At 37.6% G+C, this 22,709-nt stretch overlaps 1 protein-coding gene across 3 annotated transcripts in view; it reads right to left on the bottom strand.

The window, feature by feature from the left end:
* The window catches only part of GALNT18 (polypeptide N-acetylgalactosaminyltransferase 18), a 418,358-nt gene that overhangs the window by 321,156 nt on the left and 74,493 nt on the right, over positions 1-22,709 (bottom strand). The window contains exon 1 of one of the 3 annotated variants that reach the window (XM_042446015.1): positions 11,998-12,099. The exons of the other annotated variants lie outside the window; for them this stretch is intronic. Within the exon in view, the coding sequence (XP_042301949.1) occupies positions 11,998-12,097 (100 nt within the window). The 5' untranslated portion in view covers positions 12,098-12,099. Of the gene's footprint in view, positions 1-11,997; positions 12,100-22,709 lie in introns of those variants that run through there. 3 annotated transcript variants of the gene reach the window in all.

Consider the following 22,709-nt stretch of genomic DNA (forward strand, 5'->3'; position numbering starts at 1 on the left):
CTCTTATGCAAGAGATTTTATATGTGAAATGGTCATTAAAAGCATCAGAAAACCGAGGAGTAGCCTATGCTGTAAGAGCCAAAAGTAATTTATTGCAACTATAACAACAACTGGCAGTGTGGCAAAGAAGAGGCTGCTGGAAAAATTGGACATAGACTATCGTCTGAGCTAAGAGAGACTGATTGTCAAGAGGCTGGAATTGACTATTTGGAGGCCCTTCCAACAAGTGTTTGTATTTTATTTTTTGGCAAGAGAACTAATTGGGTATCTGAATGAGCTGCTAACTTTAACCCTTTGTTGGACATTGCTGATAGACTCTGGCACTCCTTGGAGTTAAAGGACTAATCTTGTTTGTAGCCTTGGAGCACCTGGAAAAGAAAAAGGAAAGGAAACGGCAAAGTATTTATGGAATAGTAGGAGGATTCCTTAGCTCCTTAATTATCTTGGATACAAAGTAGGAGCTTCTGGCTTTTGGCATTAAAAGAAGAAGGTCACTATTAAGAGACTCTATTATATGGACACTAGAAGTTCAGCTCGAAAAAAAGAAGCTAAAGAAAAGAGCATAATGGCACAACCTAAGAAGGCATTAACGCAGAGTCAATTGCATTTAACTACTCAAAGGCGGGATTCAATGGAAGATAGCATCAAGATTACAGATCCTAATATGTTGGTTTTGGATGAAATTAGGAGAATAAGGCAAGAAATGAAGGAATTAAGATCTGAGCTCAAGGGGGATATTAAGGAGGCAAGTCAGGAAATGAGAGAAGAAATCAAGGAAACGAGACAGGAAATTAAGGAAACTAGGTCTGAAATAAGGAAAGACTTAAAGAAAGAATTGGATATAATAGGAAAAAGGATGGACAAGATCTCTACTGATGTATCTAAAACTCAAAAAGAACTAGATTTATACAAAGCTAAAACATTGGAATTGGAAAATTCTAATAGGGAGGTGGCACAGAGACAGGAACAAATATATTGGAAGGAACTAAACCAGGAATTGAAGCTTAGGGAAAAATCCATTAAGATTAGAGGGGTGAATGAAAAATCTGGTGAAAACCTATTTGAACGAATTGTTCCACCGCTAGCAGAATTTATTGGTTTTTCTTTGGACAGGGCAGAATGGGAAATTGATAAAATATTTAGAGTCCAGTCTATTCAAGCTAAGGATAAGAATTTACCAAGGGATATAGTGGTATGTTGTGTCAGATCGAGAATTCGGGATATGATAATACAAAACAGTTACAGCAATAAATTGATTATAGAAGACAAAGAAGTCAAGATCTTTAAAGATATCCCCCCGGCTGTAATGCTGTCACGTCAAAAATATAGGTCTTTGGTGAATGTGCTGAAAAATATAGGAATTGACTTTAGGTGGGAGAGACTGGAGGGTCTCTCGTTTATCTACCGACAGAAGAGATATAAGATTGATAATACTGAAAAAGCTAGTGAAATGGAAGATAAGCTGAGAAAGGACTATAAAGAAAACAGGAGGACCCTGGCAGAATAGATATAAGAAGAGAGAATGGAAACCAAGCGGATCACAGAACACAGAACCTAAAGAGGGACCTGTAAAAGATAAAGACTGTAAACACAATAAAGGCCAAGAAACCCAAAGCAACTTGGAGCTTTGCTCAGTGGCCTTAAATGATAACCTTTTAGGTTCCTTTTAATAAGGCTACAAGGTTATAAGAAAAACTTCTTCTCCTTTTTTCACCTTTTCAAATTTCTTTAGTTGAATTGATAAGGAATTAAGAAGAGCTATTTGAAGACTCAGATTGAGTTGGCAAACGTAAATTTATTTTATTAATAAAAACTTTCTAATTCTATTCTCCCATTGTTGATTGTTATTGGTTGGTAAGTAAGGATGATTAATATTACTTCCTGGAACGTGAAAGGAGTAAACTCAAAATTTAAGAGAAGCAGGGTTTTTCATTTACTGGAAAAATTAAAAAATGATATAATTTGTTTACAGGAAATTAAAATTAAAAAAAAGGAGGAATGCCTTCTAAGAAACCCCAAGTTAGGGAACTGTTTCTGTTCCCTATCAGATGGCAAGAGGAAAGGAGTTGCTGTCTTTGTAAATAAGAAATTGGAATCGAAGGAGATCTTTAAGGACAATAATGGATTATATGTGGCAGTAGAAGTTAGATTAAAGGGTATTTTGACTTTGGTAGTAGGGGTTTATGCCCCTAGCGAAAATAGAGATCTCTTTTTTGCGAGATTGCATAATGAGCTGAATCAAACAAAATACGAAAATATCTTGATGATGGGCGATTTTAATGCAGTGATTTGTCCGACAGTCGATAGAAAATCAAATCGTAATAACCGAATTAAAAAGAATCAAGGGAGGTTACCTAAAACTTTTTTTGGCCTTAAGGATGATTACGCTCTGGAGGATGTTTGGAGGTATAAATATCAATTAAGTAAAGATTACACGTATTATTCAGAAACTCATGATTCGTGGTCAAGAATAGATCTTTTCTTAGCATCAAAAAAAATTCTCCCCTTTATTCATTCAATGGATATTGAGCCAAATACTCTTTCGGACCATAATCTAATAACTATGAAACTTTTTGAAATAAGAACTGAGTTTTGCTGGAGATTACCGAGAGACCATTGAATGAGGAGGATATTAATAATAAAGTAAAACAATCATTAAAATTAACTCAAAGAAAATAAAACAGAGAACATAGCATAAAAACGCTAGGGGATGCTAGAAGGCAGTGATACGTGGGTAGGAATTAATTTAAATTCCTATAAAAGAAAAAAAAACTTAAAAACAATTAATGATTTGAAAGAAGCTTTGAGAGAGACGGAAAAATTATGGAAGAGCAATGGGGATAAGAACTTAAAAATTAAGGTGGATTTGATTAAATCAGATTTGAAAGCAATGGAGATTGAGGAGGTTAAGAAAAAGTTACTGTATGTGAAACAGAAATATTTTGAGAACGGAGATAAAGCGGGCAAATTGCTAGCTTCTAAGCTAAGGAAAAAGAGTGATAATAGATATATTACGGAAATTAAGCATACAGGCAAGACATATACACATCAGAATGATATTAAGAAATTATTTAAGAATTATTTTGAAGAAATATATAGCAGCTTTGATGCGAATCAGAGTAAAAGGGAGGCTATCAGGAAGTATATTAAGGATCAAAAACTGTTCAAGTTGAATGAGCTTGAAAAAAAATGTTTAAATACTGAGATTACAATGGAAGAGATTACTTCGGCAATCAGGAATATGAAATCAGATCGGGCTCCGGGACCAGATGGGTTATCAATGATTTATTACAAAAAAATGGAAGAGATTTTAGTACCATATCTTAAAGATACAATAAATGATGTTCATACTTATGGCATTCCAGAGTCATGGAAAGAAGGGTTAATTATATTAATTCCAAAAAGTGAGGACAACAAAACTGAATTAAGTAACTATAGACCGATCTCATTGACTAACTCAGACTATAAAATATATGCTAAAGTGCTTGCGGAAAGATTTAAAAAAATTTTAGTTAATCATATTTCTGAGGATCAATGTGGGTTCCTGCCGAATCGTCAGATTAAAGATAATGTGAGGGTGGTGGTGAATATTATTGACTATTTTGAGCGACATAACGAGAAAAAATTAGCTTTATTACTGATCGATTAGGAACAAGCTTTTGATAGACTCAGTTGGACATTTTTACTGGAATTATTGATTGAGATAGATGTCGGTCCTAGTATGAGTAGTTGGGTTTCTTCAATTTATCAGAAACAGCGAGCTCAACTTTTGGTGAATAAGGAGAAAACAGAACCATTTAGTATTGCACGGGGCACTAGACAGGGTTGCCCCTTGTCTCCGATTTTGTTTGTGTTAGCTTTTGAAATTTTGTTAAATGCAATTAGGAAGGATCCGCTAGTGAAGGGTGTTAAAATCAAAAACTATACTTATAAAGTTAGGGCGTTTGCGGACGATTTGATTTGTCTATTGGAGGATCCACTTCAAAGCGTTGACCACCTTAAAAAAATATTAGATGGATTTGCTGACTATTCAGGACTAATAGTTAATCAAAATAAGACTACATTTATTACTAAAAATCTCTCGATAGAAGAGGACAAGAAGTTAGTGGAGATATCTGGTTATAAAGTGAGTAAGAAAGCAAAATATTTAGGCATTTACCTTACTAATAGGAATATAGATCTTTTCTCAAACAATTATGGTATTTTGTGGAAGAAAATAAAAAGCGAATTAATTTCTTGGTCAAAACTGCATTTATCCTTTTCTGCTAGAATTGCAGTCATTAAAATGAACATTCTTCCAAGATTTATCTATCTTTTCTTAAATCTTCCGATTATTTCAGATGAAAAACCATTTGAGTCATGGCAAAAGGATATGTCTAAATTTCTTTGGGAAGGTAAAAGGGCAAGGGTAAAATGGAAAATTTTATCAGATGACTGGGAAAGAGGGGGTTGCGCACTCCCAAATCTCAAACTGTATTATTTTGCCGCAGGGTTATGCTGGTTAGAAAATTGGTGCTTATTAACTGATGACAAATTGTTAAATCTGGAGTGTTGTGATTTGAGCTATGGAATACATGCTTATTTGTGGTTTGGGAAGGACAAGGAACAAAAAGAATTTAAACACCATTTCTTTAGAAGATCCTTGAGTTGGGTATGGACTAAAATTAAAAAATGGTATTATGTTAATCTCCCATACTGGGTCTCCCCACAAGAAGCCTTTTATAATAGAACCAAGAAAAATTCCAACAAATGGCTAAATTACGGAGACTTAATTGATAACCACAATAAAGGTACACTAACATTAAAAACTAGGAATCAATTGATTATGTTAGGATATGAGATAGATTGGTACCTATATTTGCAATTGTGTAGTAGATTTAAAAAAGACTTGGATAAGACAGGAATTATGATGATGAAGAATGAACTGGATGTTATTATAGAAGATAAAAAAGGGAAACACTTGTCAATGTATTATAAGCGGTTTAATGGAAGATATTTAGAGAATGAGACCATAAAACATACAATGGTTAGATGGGCTCAAGATATTGGGAGTCCGATTCAACTGGAGGACTGGGAAAAGTCGTGGAAGGTAACTAAAAAATTTACCGCCTGTCAAAATTACAGAGAAAATTATACAAAGATGTTTTTCAGGTGGTATATGACCCCCACAAAGATAAATAAGATATACAAAACGGGCTGTACCAAATGTTGGAAATGTGGTATCAAGGAGGGAACCTTTTTTCATATATGGTGGACGTGTGTAAAATCAGGAGAATATTGGAAAAATATTCATATGAAGATGGTGGAAATAACAAGCATTGATATTCCACTTGATCCGTTATTATTTTTGTTAAATATGACGAACAAACTTGATAAAGCTTCAGAAAGAAAATATTATAAGATAATTCTATATATGATTACTCTAGCCAGAATATTGTTTGCACAATGTTGGAAAAAAAAAACCCGCATTGCCTAATATAGATGTATGGTTATCTAAACTGAAAGATGTAAGAAACCTAGATTTACTAACTGCCTCTCTGCAAGATAAAAATGTAGAAGAAACGGAAGATGCATGGTATTGTGTGGATATGTACTTGAATATATGTATATAAAAGGTACTTGCCAGCAGATCTTAAATGTTTTTGTTTCAAGGTTCTTTCTTTTTTTCTTTTCTATAATGGTCAAGCGATTGTATATTGCTTTATCTTTATTTATGTATTAAGGTGAACCATACGTGGGAAATTATGTAATCCGGCATAGGGAAGGAGTCTTGGAAGAAACTGAATAGAAGAATGAACATTTGGTATAAGATGATGTATTTAATGTATCTATTTTATTTTGAAATTTGATGTGCGTGTTTCCTTTTGTATAAATGTGTTTGTCTGGTATGTTATTTAATGTTTATTGATATATTAATAAAGGTTTAAAAAAAATAAAAATAAAAAAAAAAAAAAGCATCACAGTGAGCTATAGAAGGTTCTAAAATTGGTTCACTGAGAAGGGTGCCTGGGTTAGACCTCTCACTACTCTGAATAGCTCCATTGGTCATGAATTTGCAGACATAATATGTTCAGAGAGAGAAAAAACCTCTCTTGACTGCACGTATTGCCACCTTCTAGGGAAATTGTTTTTTTCCCCCCTATATTCTGTATTAGTGCATAAAAGGTGGGCTTTCAGCCATCTGCACTCTTGTCCTCATTCTTCCCATTTCAGCTTTCCAAAAGTCTCTGTATACCATGTAGGATAGTTAATACAGGGTCAGAGAGGATGTTTGGGAGTAATTGTGTCAACAGCCCTGGTTAGACTTTGATTCTCCTTATTGACTAGGGCTTTAACAATATCATTGGTGATACTAGCCAATAAATCTTCTATGGCCTCCTGGAATCTCAAGGGATCCATTAGCCTTCAAGGGCAGACTATTTTAATAGGTCCTCCACTCCTGTAGGGACAGGCTGTAGGTATGATACTAGCCCTGACCAGAAAATGATCTGTCTATGACAACTTGGAGATATTAGTCACCTCTCCTCACAGATCCATATGTTCCAAGCTGAAAACTGCATCAAGGGTGTGACCTGCTGAATCTGTGGGTCAGGAAGCCAATTTGGATACCCACATATGGATTATCATGAACACCTGAGCTGTAGCTGACAAACTGACCTCTAATGGCATATTGAACTTATCTGTCTGGATGACTCCAACAACAACTCTGATACCAGTTTGGGTAGCTCAGCCAGGAAGTCTGATAGGCAGCAGGGTGGATGGTATACTAACAGAATCCTCAGTCTATCCCCGGTTTTCAGACTCAGGTACACACCCAGTGTGGCTCAGCTTCCTAGTAGGCACTCTGGTCAGGTTAAGATGGTCTTTAGAGACCATAGCTACCTCCCCCCTGCCCACTTGTAAATACATTCATACCTTGTAAACATTACATTTTTTTAACTGTAACTCCCTTCACTACCTAGCCAGCATAATCACTGGTCATGTGGCTAGGAGCTGTAGTTCACAAAACTAAATTTCAGTGAAAGCTGCTATTTTGCATAGTTACTTTAGAGTTAGTCCAAGCCTAACTTGAAAATGAATGCTGTTAAGTTTTAAAGAAATGGCATAAAAGGGTACACCTTCCCATGTGGTTCTCCCACTTCCAAAACATTCTGCTACCTCCTAACCACCCAAGGCCAAGGCATCTCTCTCCTGTCCCTTTTCTCTTAAAAATAGGAGCCGCAGCAATTGTGGCAAAAGGACTAGTGTAGTGGACTCTGGGAGCCTTACATAACTGAACTCCCAGTCCCTATCACAGCCATCATTCTCTGAAAGGGAAAAGATGGTGTATGTGTGGGTACTGTTAGTCAGTGAGTACTGCTTTAGGGATGTCAGGTGCAACATATATGGATAGGAAGAAGTACAACTGCGTTCAAGCATTTCTGGAAAACATTCATGGTTCTCAAACTAATGGGAAGACTAAGGGCTGAAACAAGTGGTCCTGAAGGGGCAGCTTGGCACCGCCCCTTTGAATGCTGGGTTGGGGATGCGGCAACCACATGCCACACCCCCAACACAGCTTTTTGTCAGCAGAAAAAGAAGCAGCAAAGTGCCGCTCTTTTTGAGCTGGCAAAAAGCCGGCTTTTCCAACGCTGCCACAGTTTTGCTGCACTCTTGAGGCATGTGGCATATAAACAACGCGTCACTGGAGTGTCACAAAGCTGCCCATCATCTGGTTGGGTGGATGGTGTGATGCTGGCTTGGGGCAGCATTAGAGCATGCAGCATTGAAACAAAGGGGCAGTCTGTTTCGACCATTAGAAAAAAAACAGCATCTATCTATGGAAGGACTCAAAGGATTTGTCCATCTTTAGAAATACAGGGTTGAGGCATAAACCTCTGTGTTGCCAGTGGAAAGCCTGCAAGAATTCATATTATCAGTATAGAATGAAACTGAAGGAAATGTGTGAACATATATATGGTCCTTGTATTGCACTTTTATTCAGCATGTTTGCATAGCTATACACCAAATATCCAGTGAAGAAACATGATTGACAAGAAAGCAAAAAAGAAAAGTTAATTTGATGCAATTTCCTCTAGCTTCCAGTTGAAGTCCTTAAAAAAGACTGCACTCTAGGAGCTCTGACTGTCCTGAATTTCCAATGCCAGAGCTTTAATCGAAGCAGAGAGCCATACATACAGCTTTAAACGCCTCCAGAGTGTTCACAAATCCCAGGAACATCTCTTTACATATTAGCCTACTTACTCTTACCATCTCCACTCTAGTTTTTATTTTATCAGTGTTGGAGCAACTTACTTTATTCGGAAACCATTAAAAAAAACCTATTCCTTTCCCTTGCAAGTTCTCTTTCTTGAAAGAAATCTTTTTTAATGACTCCAGATTATAATATTCACCACTTACCCAGATAGACTAAAAAACCTAAGTAGAACCAAAAGATGTTCTGGATCACCAGAATAAACATGTTTACCTCACTTATTGTGGTATTGTTGTAATCATTTCCTGTATCATTTCTTATATTACATTTCCTATAATACTGAAGTAGCATACAATAAATAGAATTATAAAAAGAATTAAAACATGTTAAAAGGGATCAATTAAAATATAAACCAATAATCAATCGAAAACATTAAAATCAGACACCCTGATCTCAAACTGGGTAGCACAGTAATTTCAGAAGGACCTGGATAAAGAGGTGGATCTTTAACAGGTACCTAAATCCCACCTCAGTTGTCTGCTTCTGTAAACCCAGAGGAGGGATGTTCCAGAAGGGTGGGAATGCCCATGGAGAAGACCTACTTTACCTACAGGTTGTGAGACATAAATGTGTAAACTCCACCCCTCACTATTGCATCCCTGCCTGTCCTGCCTTTTGCTTTCCATGCACGGGAGTGGCATATCTGTATTTATAACAGATCTAACACCAAATTCCATTACATAGCTATGTTAGTCTGGAAAATCAGTAGGATCATTCCAGACTCCCTTCTGTAGACATACAGTCAGCCCTCCATATCCATGGATTCTTTATCCACGGATTCAACCATCCACAGCTTGAAAATGTTTTTAAAATTTATGAATTCCAAAATACAAACCTTGATTTTTTTTTCCATTTTATATAAGGGACACATTTCAATATGCCATTGTATTCAATGGAACTCAAGCATTCATGTTGGTATCCATAGGGGGGTTCTGGAACCAAACCCCAGTGGATACCTAGGGCCCACTATATCTACCCATGCCTAGACAGAGGTGCCAGAAGCAACATAGTGAGGTAGAGCCACATAGGCAATCCTACTTTCTTCCCCATCCCCATGTGATTGCTAATTCTGTGGGAAGAAGAAACTGAATATAACTTAAGTGTAAAATGGATGGGATTCACTTGTAAGGAAAATGTGAGGTTAGGCTTGAAGGTATGTTTTATATTCTGTTCCACTGCTTTCTTGACACATACACAAAACCTTTAGTGCTTCTACTTGCCTTTTCAAACTGTTTAGTATTCATACAGATTATCTGTATTTTCTATTTGAATGCTTAATGCATTGCACATTTGTGACTATTCCACAATCTGAAATTCAAATGTTTTTAGCCACTTGTAGACAACCATGGTTTCCATATGTGCAAATTTAGCACCTTCCCATTCTGCATAAAATTCTATGTAGCTTGAATGCTAAAATAGTCTAGCACTAACATTCAATAAAATATATCATTTACCTATTTTTTAACTATAAAAATATTGTTTCAGCTATTTTTACCTCCTGTTAAGATAATTATCCACAGAGACAATTAGCAGCCCCTGAAACAGCAGTTAGGTGAGGTAAACACAGCCAAATGATGCTTTGATCAATCCCCTCTATTTAACTCTTAGTTGCCAAGTATGCATGATATAGAAAGCCTGTCTCTAAGATAGCACGTGATCCCTTATTTGCAAATTAAATCAAATGATACATAAAATTTGTCATTTAATTGCACCTATATGGTTTTTTGTGTTGGAAGCATTAGAAGCCCATCAGTAGCCATGGTAGAACCTTGTGCCTGGATCTTGATGAATGTGTGTGAAGATCTTGATCAAAATCCAAGAATAAAACCACTCTTGGTGAAGAGGTTCCCTCTCAAAAGAAATAAGAGCTCTGGAGGGAGAAATTTTAATTAGAAGGCCTGTATAGAAAGTTTAGTCTCCTGTTCCTCTGCATGCTGATGAGAAGGTCTTTTGTTAGCTAACAAGCTACTGTTGATGTCATCTACTGATTTGCTGACCTCTTGTAATTTTTATATAGCCCCTTAGGAAGGCCCTAAGACTGTCCACAGGTTAAAAGGTGTTAAAATATACTGTATTTTCACCATCCTGAGATTTTCCTTCTTTTTTATTTTCTGGTTTTCACTGGATTATCCCACAGTTTTTGTTCTTTGGGTCTCCTATTTGTCATAGTCTCAACTCTCATCATCTTCCTTCTATGTGAGATGTAATTCTGAATATAAAACTGGTTTGGTACTATGAGGCTCAAACAGGGAGACCTGGAATTCCATCTTTCTATCTCCCCGCTCCCCGATTCATGGAAGAATAGGCACAGTATTATGCCATCCTATGTAAAACTGGCAAAGCTGTTTTTGGGACTGAGAGGGGGACTGACCCTCTCAGTCCCAAAGCCAGTAGGATTTGCTTTCTACAAATATATATGTACACATATACATACAGTGGACCCTTGTTATACGCTGGGGATTGGTTCCAAGATCCCCCATATACTGTATAACAAAATCCATGTATGCTCAAGTCCTATTAAATACAATGTCATAGCAAAATGGTATCCTTTATATAAAATGGAAAAATGAAGGTTTCATACTTGAAATTTATCCTTTTTTTTAAACATTTTCAAACCATGGATGCTTGAATCCATCCTGGCCTCTGAGGGGAAGAGGTGGTAGGCCAATCCCATCAGGCCTCCCCAATGCCATCGGGCCTATCCTTAAGTAACAGAGCCCTCCCCCCCAGTCTATCTGCCCTGGTCCAGGCCTCAGAGGGAGAGAAGAATGCTGGACCTGATCCCCTTCCCCACAACCATTCCCTTCTCCTGTTGTGTCGTGTCTTCTTAGATTGTAAGCCTGTGGGCAGGGAACTGTCTAATTAAAAGATTGTATGTACAGTGCTGTGTAAATTTACAGCGCTATATAAATAAAGCTTGCTAATAATAATAATAATAATAATAATAATAATAATAATAATATAAAAAATCTGTGTATAAGAAGGCCAATTTAGGAGCTTAGAATTAAAGAAATGTTTAAGAGATTTGCTAGCCCCAGTGCCCAAATCAATCAATGTACTAATAATGTTTTATTTCACTCACTCGTATGAATCACATTCACCCCAGTTCATGTTTTGGAGGCATCATTTGGGGCTTTAAATAGAGAAAAAGAACTTAGGCAGTGTGAATCTTCCACATTTTTGTTGCGTTTTTCTAAATTAATTTTATTGGAGGCGTCTGATATCCTCACAGGATTATGCCAATTTTTGTAATAAACAAATAAACAAACAAACAAACAAACAATGAATGCAAGCTTTAAAATGTGGATTCCTGCTTTCTTGAAATCTATAAAACCTTGGGGGTGGAAGACAGTATTCTTTCTGTTTACTAGTTATTTAAAGATGTACAGTTCTTGGAGAAAGAGAACACTCCAAAAATGTCATACAGTAACATCTCTTAACTTCAATCACCAGCGTGGCAGCCTGTCACCCTCTGAATTAAACATTCACCACAGAGAGCTTTCTTTTTACCTCACACGGAAAGGGAGCGTTCACAGTTATTAAACAGGAGCCTAAGGCAAATTAAAAGATATTACCAGCCATTTCCTGAAGAAAACACAAGCCTTCCCTAATCACACAAGATCCTAATTTAGCAGCCTTGCTAGCACATGTCAGGTTTAATCTATATTTAATATGCAGCAAACACAAGAGTAGTAAGCATCAGTCTATTTGCATGAGCATAGCTAGGGCTCATTTCCCCTTACCTTTCCCCTCACTTTCAGCTGCACAGGTTTGTCTCTTCAAGGCGTAAAATATCACAGTGAAGCTGAAACTAGGACAAATCAAGCTACAAAGGTCACACATGTGGACTTCCACTCACACTGACTGCACACCTTGTTCTTTCCTTCTCCTTCCTCCCCCCACAACCCCATCCCCTTAGATCTGTTCCATATGTGCTGCCATCACTCTGGATACAGACTGGTCAGTCCTGGAACTGTAAGGTCAGGGCAAACCCACCAACAGGATCATTTTCTATTGGCAGGAAAAATAAGCCAGAATTTCAAGGTGGGTTTCCTAAGACCTTCACAGCTTGATGCCTACTTATTATTTCAACGAGGAATGTGTAAACTCCATTGCCTGCCACTCTATACAGAATTTCTGGTGGACTTTACAGGCTTTGGCCTGGAAACTAACCTTGGGGACTTGTTCATAGAATCATAGTTGGAAGAGACCACAAGGGCCAGTCAGTCCAGTCCCTTGTCACACAGTAATGCATAATCAAAGCCCTCCCAACAGATAACCATCTAGAGTCTGTTTAAAGACCTCCAAAGGAGAGTCCACTACATTCTGAGGCAGCATATTCCACTGCCCAACAGCTCTCACCATCAGGAAATTCTTCCTAATGTTTAGGTGGAAGCTCTTTTCCTGTAGCTTGTATCTATTGCTCTCTGTCCTAATCTATGGAGCAGCAGAAAACAAGTTTGCTCCATCCTCAATATGACATCCCTTCAGATATTTAAACAGAGCTATCATGTCACCTCTTCCCCAGGCCAACATACCCAATTCCTTAAGCCATTCCTCATAGAGCATGGTTTTCAGACCCTTCACCATTTTGGTTGCTCTCCTCTGGACACACTCCAATTTGTCAATATCCCTCTTGAATTATGATGCCCAGAATTGGACACAGTATTCTAGGTGAAGTTTAATCAAAGCAAAATAGAGTGGCACTGTTAATTCCCTCCTAAACACCTATTGGTGCAATTTAGGATCACTTTTAACTCATGCTGTTGATTTATACTCAGCTTGTAGTCTACTAAGACGCCTAAAGCCCTTTCACATGTACTGTTGAAAAGCTAAGTGCCACTCATCCTTTATCTGTGCATTTCAATTTTTTTTCTGTCTTAAGTATAATACAGTGTGCCCATGTCATACGCATTATATGCTGCTTTCAGCATACGCTGAAAGCAGCGTTGGAAGAAGCGGCGACATGCACTGGAAGAAACTATGGTGTGTGTGCCCATGGCATGCATACGCACCGCCGCTGTACCACACCACCATGAGCACGAGCCTCGAGCATATGCGCTTTTTCTTTTATGCAGGTGGGGGGTCCGGAATGGATCCCCACGTAAAAGAAGGGCACATTGTACCTTACATTGCTCCCTATTAAAATTCATTTTGTTCATTTTGATTCAGCTCTCTAAACTGTTGAGGTCATTTTGAATTTGAACCCTGTCTTTTGGGGTATTAGCTACACCTTATAATTTGGTGTCAACTGCAAATTTAAAAATCATGCCCTCTATGTCATCATCCAAGTCATTGATAAAGATGTTGAATAGCACTGGGCCCAGGACAGAACTGTGTGGCACACCACTGGTCACTTCTCTCCAAGATGAAGAGGAACCATTGTTGAGCACCCTTTGGATTTGGTCCACCAACCAACTATAGATCCACCTAACAGTTACATTATCTAGCCAACACTTTCCTAGCTTTTTTGCAAGGATATCATGGGGGACCTTGTCAAAAGTCTGCCTGAAATCATGTTCATCTCAATGGAGAGGCAGATTTAAAGGCCACCAAACTCAAGTACAATCTTAATTGAAGAGAAAATCCTGCCTTCCATCTGCTCATTTCTGGCAGAAGCGCTTATCTCAGGCCTTCCTAATCTCTAAAATCCATCATAATATGACCTTGTAATCTTACAAGTAGAGCCAAAATGGCACAGTGGTTTCAGCATGGACTCAGGGCAGCCATAAGTCAGAAATGACTTGCAGGCACAGAACAACAATGCAACAACAACAATAAGAACAAACTTTTGCAAGCGGCATTAATGTGTGAGAAATGAACAAATAAAAGATTTCCCTTCTACAGTACTTCCCTCATGTAGATTAGCAGCTTGTTAAGAAACAAATATGTTTCCATAGTGGCTGAGGGAAGATAGCTTATTTGAAAGACTATTTGCAACACTGGTGGAATGACTGATGGGTTTTGCATGAAGCAATTGGTGAATGACTGTCAGGAGCTCAGCTGGAGTGAGGAGCTGGGTTTTAGCCTGAGGTTCAAGAAGTGTACAGAAGGGAAATGTGCTTAAGAGGGGTTTAAGTTATAAGGGTGGAGGAAAAGAAAAGAGTTTGGAAAGAGAAAGGAGCTTGAATCGAGTCATCAGTAAGGATCTGATTTTAGCTTGAGAGGAGTGAGAGTAGTATTTTAATATACATAGGCCTGATACAGACAGGCCAAAATAAAGCTGCTTCAAGTCACTTTGGAGGTATGGTGTTTCAATGATACATGCGCCCTAAGAGTCCAGAAGCCGCACCAAAGCCAAGCTCCAGTCCTAAGGACTGGAGTGCAGCTGTGGTGCAGCTTCCAGACTCTTAGGACACATGCATCATTGAACCACCATACCTCCAAAGTGACCCGAAGCAGCTTTATTTTGGCCTGTCTGTATAGGGCCATAGTCTTCTGTGTTATGTTTTACTTCTGTAAATACATTTTATTTTTGTTTTTATATCCACAAATAAATCTGTAAGAGGGTGAAGTTAAGTTGCAGAAGTAGTGGATTAAAAAAAATTAATTCAATTTAATTGAATATCTTGTTTTCAAGAAGAAAGAGTAGATTGACTAAAAGTTCTCTGTTATATGTTAACAGTATGCCCAGGGCTGGTTTTTCCCACCAAAAAACAAAACGCCCTTGAATATTAGTCCTCAACCCACCTCAAATTCATATGAAACCATTAAGAGAATGGCAGTTTGGAATTCAAGCTATATAAAGACCTACTATTGTGTCATGCTAAGAGGTTTGGGAGATTTTAGAATTTCACTTGTAAGGAAATGTATGGAGAATATCCTTGTATCTTATCTTCATGGTGTGCATGAATATACACTGTAGAGTGCCAAACAGATAAATGTACACATGTTAACTGTTAGTAGAAACATATTATTCACGCAGTGACAGCCAAATATACAGAAGTACCATTTCTATTTCTAGTGTTATGAACCAGAATACCAACAGGGAGATAAGGCTTTCTCTTCTAACCTTGAGCCCTAAAGGGTGCTAGGTTCAAGTTGCTTTAGGATCACCATTCTTATTGGCAGAAAGACAGTGAAGGCAAAGATAATAAAGTCAAACTGATAAGAAACATTTCCCAAGAATGGCAACAAGCATATATATTTTAATTTTATCCATTTGACCTTGTTGGGTCCATGGACTGTAATAAAGAATTGTTGTTTTTGTTGCTTATTTTAATATCACCTGGGATCTCTAAATGGAACATGAATACAAAGAAATATTTCTGTGTCCATTTGATGGGCATTTTTTAAAGGGTAAAGTTCCCAACTGTAAGAAATGGATGCTGTATTTTCAAGGTTGCTGAGCACTGTCTGAAATTTATATTCAGAGACCTTAGGCAAAATATTCTCAAGGGTATATTCATGCTAGTGCAAGAACACTAGGATGCACGCCCTAAGTGGATGTAGCCTGCCAGGACTGGTGAACACAAAGAAATTTGCACCTTGATGCTCGCTGAACAGAAACTTGCCTAAAACATCTGGGAAAGTTTAGCTGACAGTACAGCTTCCCTTACCTGCCTAGAGGGAAAAAGAACAGGCACCATCTGCCCACTGTCTAATTCAATAGCACAGGCATCTATGGAACGAGAGCAATCCAGTTAGCATACCAGAAAACCACTGCAGGAGGAGACAGAACTCACACTGTTTTAGGAGAGAATTACAATTTGGCATACTCAGGCCTAGAATGAATGAAAACAAGATAGAAAGGAGCTTCTAATTCAGTACATCTGTCCTGAACACACATAGAAATACACATCGTATTCTTATAGATCAGAAATAGCCCTGCCCTAGAAGTATTTATTCTTAGCTAATTCTAGTCAAGCATTACAATAATTAAATTGTACTTCTCCAGCCATGATAGCCAGCTCTACCACATAATTCCATCAGTGCTTTTTATAGTAGCCATTATAATCCAAATAGTTACACAGTATGTTGCACCTGAGCATGAACGGGGAGTATGTTCAACAAAACAGAGGCAAAGAATTTGCCACAATTTTATATAGGGCTCTTCCAGACAATGCAAATCTGTTGAGGGGTGGCTATTTGTTGTACACTTCTGCCTTTTAAAAGGAGAAATCAAAATATTTTGCCTATCATGTGATGTTAAGGAGTATTTCTTGTCCTGTCTTGCAGTATTGCAAAATATCTTGTTTCTACCAATACATTTCATTAACTCATAAGTCATTCTGCAGGTTGTAAAAATCAAACTGTGTCCAAACCCTCACACCTCCCTGTTTTGCGGGTGTATCCCCCTCCTTTTAATGTTGTTGTTGTTGTTTAACCAAAAAAAAACCTAGAGCCTCGGCAATAAAGCAACAGATTGCTATGATGAAAGAGTTCAAACCTTTCTCCTCCATGCACTGGATGAAATTATTTGCTAACTTTCTTCTCAAAGAAAGCAGCAAGTAATTTTGGCAATTTTCTTCTTGCTGCAAGAAAGACTTTGAAAACTGTGCAGTTCTCAGAGACTATTCCCAGTTGGAGACTTATTCAACGAAAAGTTAATGTGGGTTTTTTGGTTTTGTTTTGTTTTGTTGTTTGCACATGTGGCTTTTCTGCACAAATATGTGTTGCATTTTCTTTGCAGAACATAATGCAAAGAAAAATTACTGTTTTTTGTGCAAAGGAAACTCAGGTGAATTTTGCATAGAATAAGTCTCAAATTGTGAAGACTCTTAATCTAGGATTCTTTTCGCTTAGGGCTTCTTAGCACTTGAGAAAGTTGTTTTCAACCATTTTCTGAATTTTTAAAAATATTTTCCCCATTCTTTAATACTACTCAACAACTCAAGTGGAAAAATGCTTCCAAAAATCTCTCTCTCTCTCTCTCTCTTTTTCCCAGTATTACACCCTTTCATCTCAACTCGCTCCATGACCTTAGCAGTAAAGTGATTGCCTTTTGTCCACAGAAAAATCTATTCCACACCCACACATACAGATTAGTCAGTGAGAAAGACAGGTGAAGGGGAGATGTCTTTGGAGGTTTCCTCCCCTAATTTCTCTGCTTGGTTAGTGTGAGGGCAAGGGTTGTAATCTTTCCAGCATAGCAAACTACTATTTTAATAGAAAAGCTTTAAAAAGAGAGGTTCTTTATTTTAAGAGAGAGGGAGAGAGAAATTGGGGGAGACAAAGAGAAAGTATGGGAAAAAAAAGAAGTGGGGGGGGTTGGTCATCTGCCCCCCCCCCACACACACACATATTTCTGCCCCTTTAATTCTTTAAGGGCAAGAAATAGAGATTCTGGAATGCAAAAAGTGTGGTGTGGTGGTTTGAGTGTTGGACTACAACTCTGGAAACCAGGATTCGATTCCCAGACCACCCATGAAACCCACTGGGTAACCCTAGGCAAGTCAGACTCTCTCAGCCTCAGGAGCAAACCTCCTCTGAACAAACCTTGCCCAAAAAAACCCCTTAGGTTTGCCATAAATTGGAAGCGAATTGAAGGCACACAACAATAACAAAGAAGAGGCAAAACACAACATGGAAAGCTCTGCGACAAATCAGCACAAATCACCAATCTATACAAGATTCAACAGTAAGCCTGAGGGAGAATTTTTTTAGATGGTTACATAGGAAATAGGAGGTTAAATGTTGAAATTATTCAATAGTTGTAAAAGAACTTCCCTTTCCTCCCCCTATTAAAGCAAAGAAGCAAGGAGGGCAGGGGACATAATCACACGATCTAAATTACAGCCCCCCCAAACACACCCCTTCATAATTTGAAATGCATGGCAGTGAATAGCTGTGGAAGATACTAGATGCAATTCAGGAACTGTGACTTTATCATATTTATAATGGTCAATGAGAAATTAGGGTTGCATTAAGAGGAAATCTGTTTCCATCATTCAACACAAAGGGTCATCTGAACACAAACTGGAGCACACAGCAAACACTCAGATTGTGTAGACGGAAAGGGAGTGACTCTCTCTCTTCACAAGGCAACTGTTTTCTTATAAAAAAATCAAAATATTACACATCTTTTTGCTTGGGGCAGTGCAGTACATACAACCACCAGAGACATGACAAAAACTAGACAAACTTGTTTTTAGGAGTGGTCTGCAATTTTTTTTAAAAAAAATAATAACAATCCAGTTTCTCTTCCAGTAAATGGTTTTCATCTGTAGACCTGAATTGTAAACTTTAAGACTGATATTAATAGTATACATCAATTGTAATGTAGCATGTTTAAAGTAAGGATTCAATGAAAACAGGTTAAGCTACATATGTTCCAGTGCTACCTAATAGTAATTGGATGCATATAGAATGAGAAAGTATCTTACATCTGCAATGAGTTATTTTCATCACTGAAGGTACCAGTGCAAATTACTGCATATTAAGAAAGAAATCATCAGGCAATGAAGGGGAGAGATAATAGCCATTAATTCTAAGTACTGGGAGTCATAAAGTGAAGCTCAAGGATGCATTTCACACTGTCACACTAGATTACTGGTGTGTAAAACCTCAAATTGATTTCCACAGTCAATCTCTTGTGTCTTCTGCCATGATTTGACAAAAGGAGACATATCAGAAAGAGAACACCACAGGTTTATATAATACAGGAAAGGTTTCCATGCAAATTCATGTTTGTTTGTTTTATTATTACTATTTAAAAAGAAACTGTAATCATGGAGTTTCAACGTTTACAAATAAAAGAAGGAATTTTAAGTAACAAAAGAACTCCAGATCCCGACTAATCACCAAGTGTGTATTTCAAGTGTATTCCTAGGAAAGTTTATAAAGAAACATACTGTTAAATGGTTCCTTCTGATATGTTGTATCCTTTTTTAAACCAGTGCAAAATTTAAACTGAGCAAAAAGATAGCAGATAAGATTCAGTATAAGTAATTCTAAGGCACATAGGAGGGGAACTACCCTGTCTAGTATTCCAGTTTTTAAAAAGATAAATGTTTAAGACCAAATGACAATAATAACTGATGTACATTTCTTGTTGAAAATAAAAATCATCCATACATCTAGTTTTTCTTTTCACCTCTGTAATGCTCAGGACAATTCAATTCATGTCAGGTTCCTTGCTTCCTACCCAACTAGCAGCTTCTAATGATTTCAATTAGAAGCCCCTAAATTATGAAGCTTAATTACGAAGGTGTTACGGTTTTTCAGTTTTAAACAAGTGGTAGTCAATAACAAGTCAAAGGTCCTCTCATCCCGGCATCATTCTGTATAGACAACACAGGCCAACAGCCCTGGGCAGGAACTGGATGGACTGGATGATGATCCAGCAGTTTCAGTCCAATCCCTGTCTTTTATAATTGGATGTTTGTGGTAGTTTTTCCTAGAAACTCTGCCACTACAGCTGCCAGATCACACAGCTGCAGTCCCCCTTGCAAGCCACTGCTGCCACATTCCCTCTGGAGGCCCCAGAGCCTCGTGCAAAATACTACATTTGGACTACAAAACGCAAATGTACAGCTATAGGACAGGCTCAGGGTTGACTTAGCCTAGCATCCTTCTGAGGTGGCTAAAATGAGTACCCAGCTTGTTGGGGGCAATTAGCTTACACAATGTAAACGACTTAGAGACTGCTTAGTGTGATATGAAGTGGTATATAAATAAAGCTGCTATTGCTATCAGTCAAGACAGCAAAATGCAACTCCAGCATAAAATGTATACCCCTGATTGCCAAGGGCAGCTAGCAATAAACTGTGGGGATTTTCTGTCTCCATAGCAGCATATGACCTTTCCAGTGATACTGCAGGAGACAGGAATGTTAGAGACTAGTATCCTGAACTGATTATTACTGCCAGGTCTTATATATCTGGTAATAAAAAAACAATCCAAACAGTCCTTAACAGAATTACTACTGGATGAATAAACTAGAGATTACAAATTAATTATCTCTACTTCCCTCCAGTTTCTATCCAACTGGCAAGCCTTGGTTGTAAAATGTGAAAAAGCTGGTGGTTGTATTGGTTATGGCTCATATTGTTACTGTTAATCTATAATTTCTTCAAGATTCAGTAGAAATTGATTTTGATGGTGAAATCCTATACATGTCTGCTCAGAATTATACCCCATCGAGTTCAATTAGTCTTATTCCCAGGTAAATGGGAACAGAATTGCAGCTTACATATTTTTTGTGTACATTTATGCTGCTGAAATCAAAAGGACTTAATATTAGTTAGCAGCCATGCCATACAGTCCTCTAACTGAACTAGGCTATGAGGCAGTGATTCAAAGATACAACAAAAGAAATGCAAACTAAAAGTAACTTTAAGGAAACTTCCATAGTCATGAACTAAGTTATGTAATCGTCTCTACCAATAAAACAAGACAAAAATACATTATGGTATTTTCTAAATGATTTGAACAGGCACATTTTAAAAAGAAATATGACTTCATGACCAAATATTGTAACACTTCGCTTTCAGTTATAAGAAGAAGCAAGGCCTCATTGGTCCTTTCCTTTCTGAGTGCCAGTCTTAGTTCAAAGAAACATGGTACATACCAAATCAAATCATGGCAAATTACTTTTTCTACTTGTTTTTATTAACTGTCCTCAAGTCAGCCTCGATTCATGGAGATCCTGTGGATGAGACATCACCAAGACCCAAAATTCCCCAGCCAGCATGGATGGTTCTGGATGTTATAGCTCCCCACCCCCAAAAAATAATAATCTGCCAATTTCTGTGCTCAATATAAGAAGCACAGATCAGTTGACTAACTGAACTTTAAACCTTTGGGCTCTGGAGTCCTTACAAAGTGCACATTCACTACAGATAAAGAAGAGGTCACCTTTCTCAGATGGTTCAAGTAACAGGTCTACAAGAGAAGCTTTGTTGACAGAGGGCAAAAGTTTATCCTCTGCATTTACAAGCACAAGCCCATAGGTCAAGGGGAAAATCAGCAAGGAGAGGAGAGGCAAGCCTGGAATGTAGGTGCAGCTTGTCAACATTAACATTTGGAATTCACTGCAACAGGCCAAGGCTGAAGTGAATAAGCTTAATTTTTGTTAATAGCACAGTGAAAGCATTTTCTTAGTGACTAGATGTGTTTTGTGGCATTTATTCCTCACTATGTGGCCCATAACAGACTGGTTATGAAACAGGGAACCTCAAGAGCTTTTACTTAATAGTAACTGTCGAAGTCTAAATAAACTGCCCAATGTGCTGGTGCTGTTGTTGTTGTTGCTTTAACTGTGTTGTTTTGAAGCAAATTCAGAATTTTTGAAACTACTGACAATGAAAAGAAAATTGAAACATTTTAAACTTTGCTCACTCCAAAACCCGAAGACACTGTGGTTAAAGAAAGCTGTGATTTTAACACTAAACAAATACATAAATAAAGATGCACAATTCTCCCTCCATGCAAATGCATGTACATGTATACAGTGGAATACATTCCAGCTATTGGAAAAATGTGTCAGGCATAACACACATGCATAACTTCAGTTTATAAATGAAGTCAAATTATAGAATTTACTGACATTTTGTTTTCAAATATCCAATCCAGATTGAATCACTCCTAGCCCAATGTGTAATGTATACCAATCATGCAATTAACCTGAAACACTTAGTAAAATCTTTAGCCCTGACAGCACTTGGGTAGCACAAGTCCTTGGGCTAACATTTGAAATCCACAAAGCACAAACAGAAATCTCTGACAGTGTGTACATTAAGCTTTGTGTTGTTTCACATTTCAGAAAAGGTTTTTTTTTTATTAGTGTATTATTCCTCCAAAAACTCAGAGCATTTCCTCCAAAAATCTCTTGAAGTCATTTATCCATTTAGTTTACAGAGGCAGACCTCTTTTGATTCATATGCCTTCCAACCATTATCTGGACCTCATTTACTGCATTTTAACATTGATTGACTTTACCATGTCAACTCCCTGATGTTTGTATCCAAAAGCACTATGAGCTAAAATTCCTTTCTAGAAAAGCTATTAGATTGGCTCCTTTCATAGTGTCCTCCTGCCACCAGATAACAACTTCAACAGTCTTTAGGGGACAGTTTTTTAATAGAGAAAATGCTTTCAGTAATTGTGCTCTACAGCCCTTATTTCTTGCCTTTTAATAGACATCTTAGTAAACTGCTTGTTATTCTATTGATAATTGATAGTTTTTATATGTTTTTATTGATGAAAGCTTTTAATTGTATGTGTTTTAATTTTTTCAAGCCACCTAGAGTCTCAGGTCTTGGGCAAAGAAAGAAAGGAAGGAAGGAAGGTGGGACTTCTGTGTTATAGACAAAATGCAACAAAATTATATGACATAGACATTGTTGTTAGTGTTGTTGTTGTTGTTGTTGTTGTTGTTGTGTGCATTCAGTTTGTTTCCAGCTTATGGTGACTCTAAGGCAAACCTATCATGGGGTTTTCTTGGCAAGATTTCATAGAATCATAGAATCGTAGAGTAGGAAGAGACCACAAGGGGCATCCAGTCCAACCTTCT

Source organism: Sceloporus undulatus, chromosome 1 (genome assembly GCF_019175285.1).
Source record: "Sceloporus undulatus isolate JIND9_A2432 ecotype Alabama chromosome 1, SceUnd_v1.1, whole genome shotgun sequence".
In the NCBI taxonomy this organism is placed as follows: Eukaryota; Metazoa; Chordata; class Lepidosauria; order Squamata; family Phrynosomatidae; genus Sceloporus; species Sceloporus undulatus.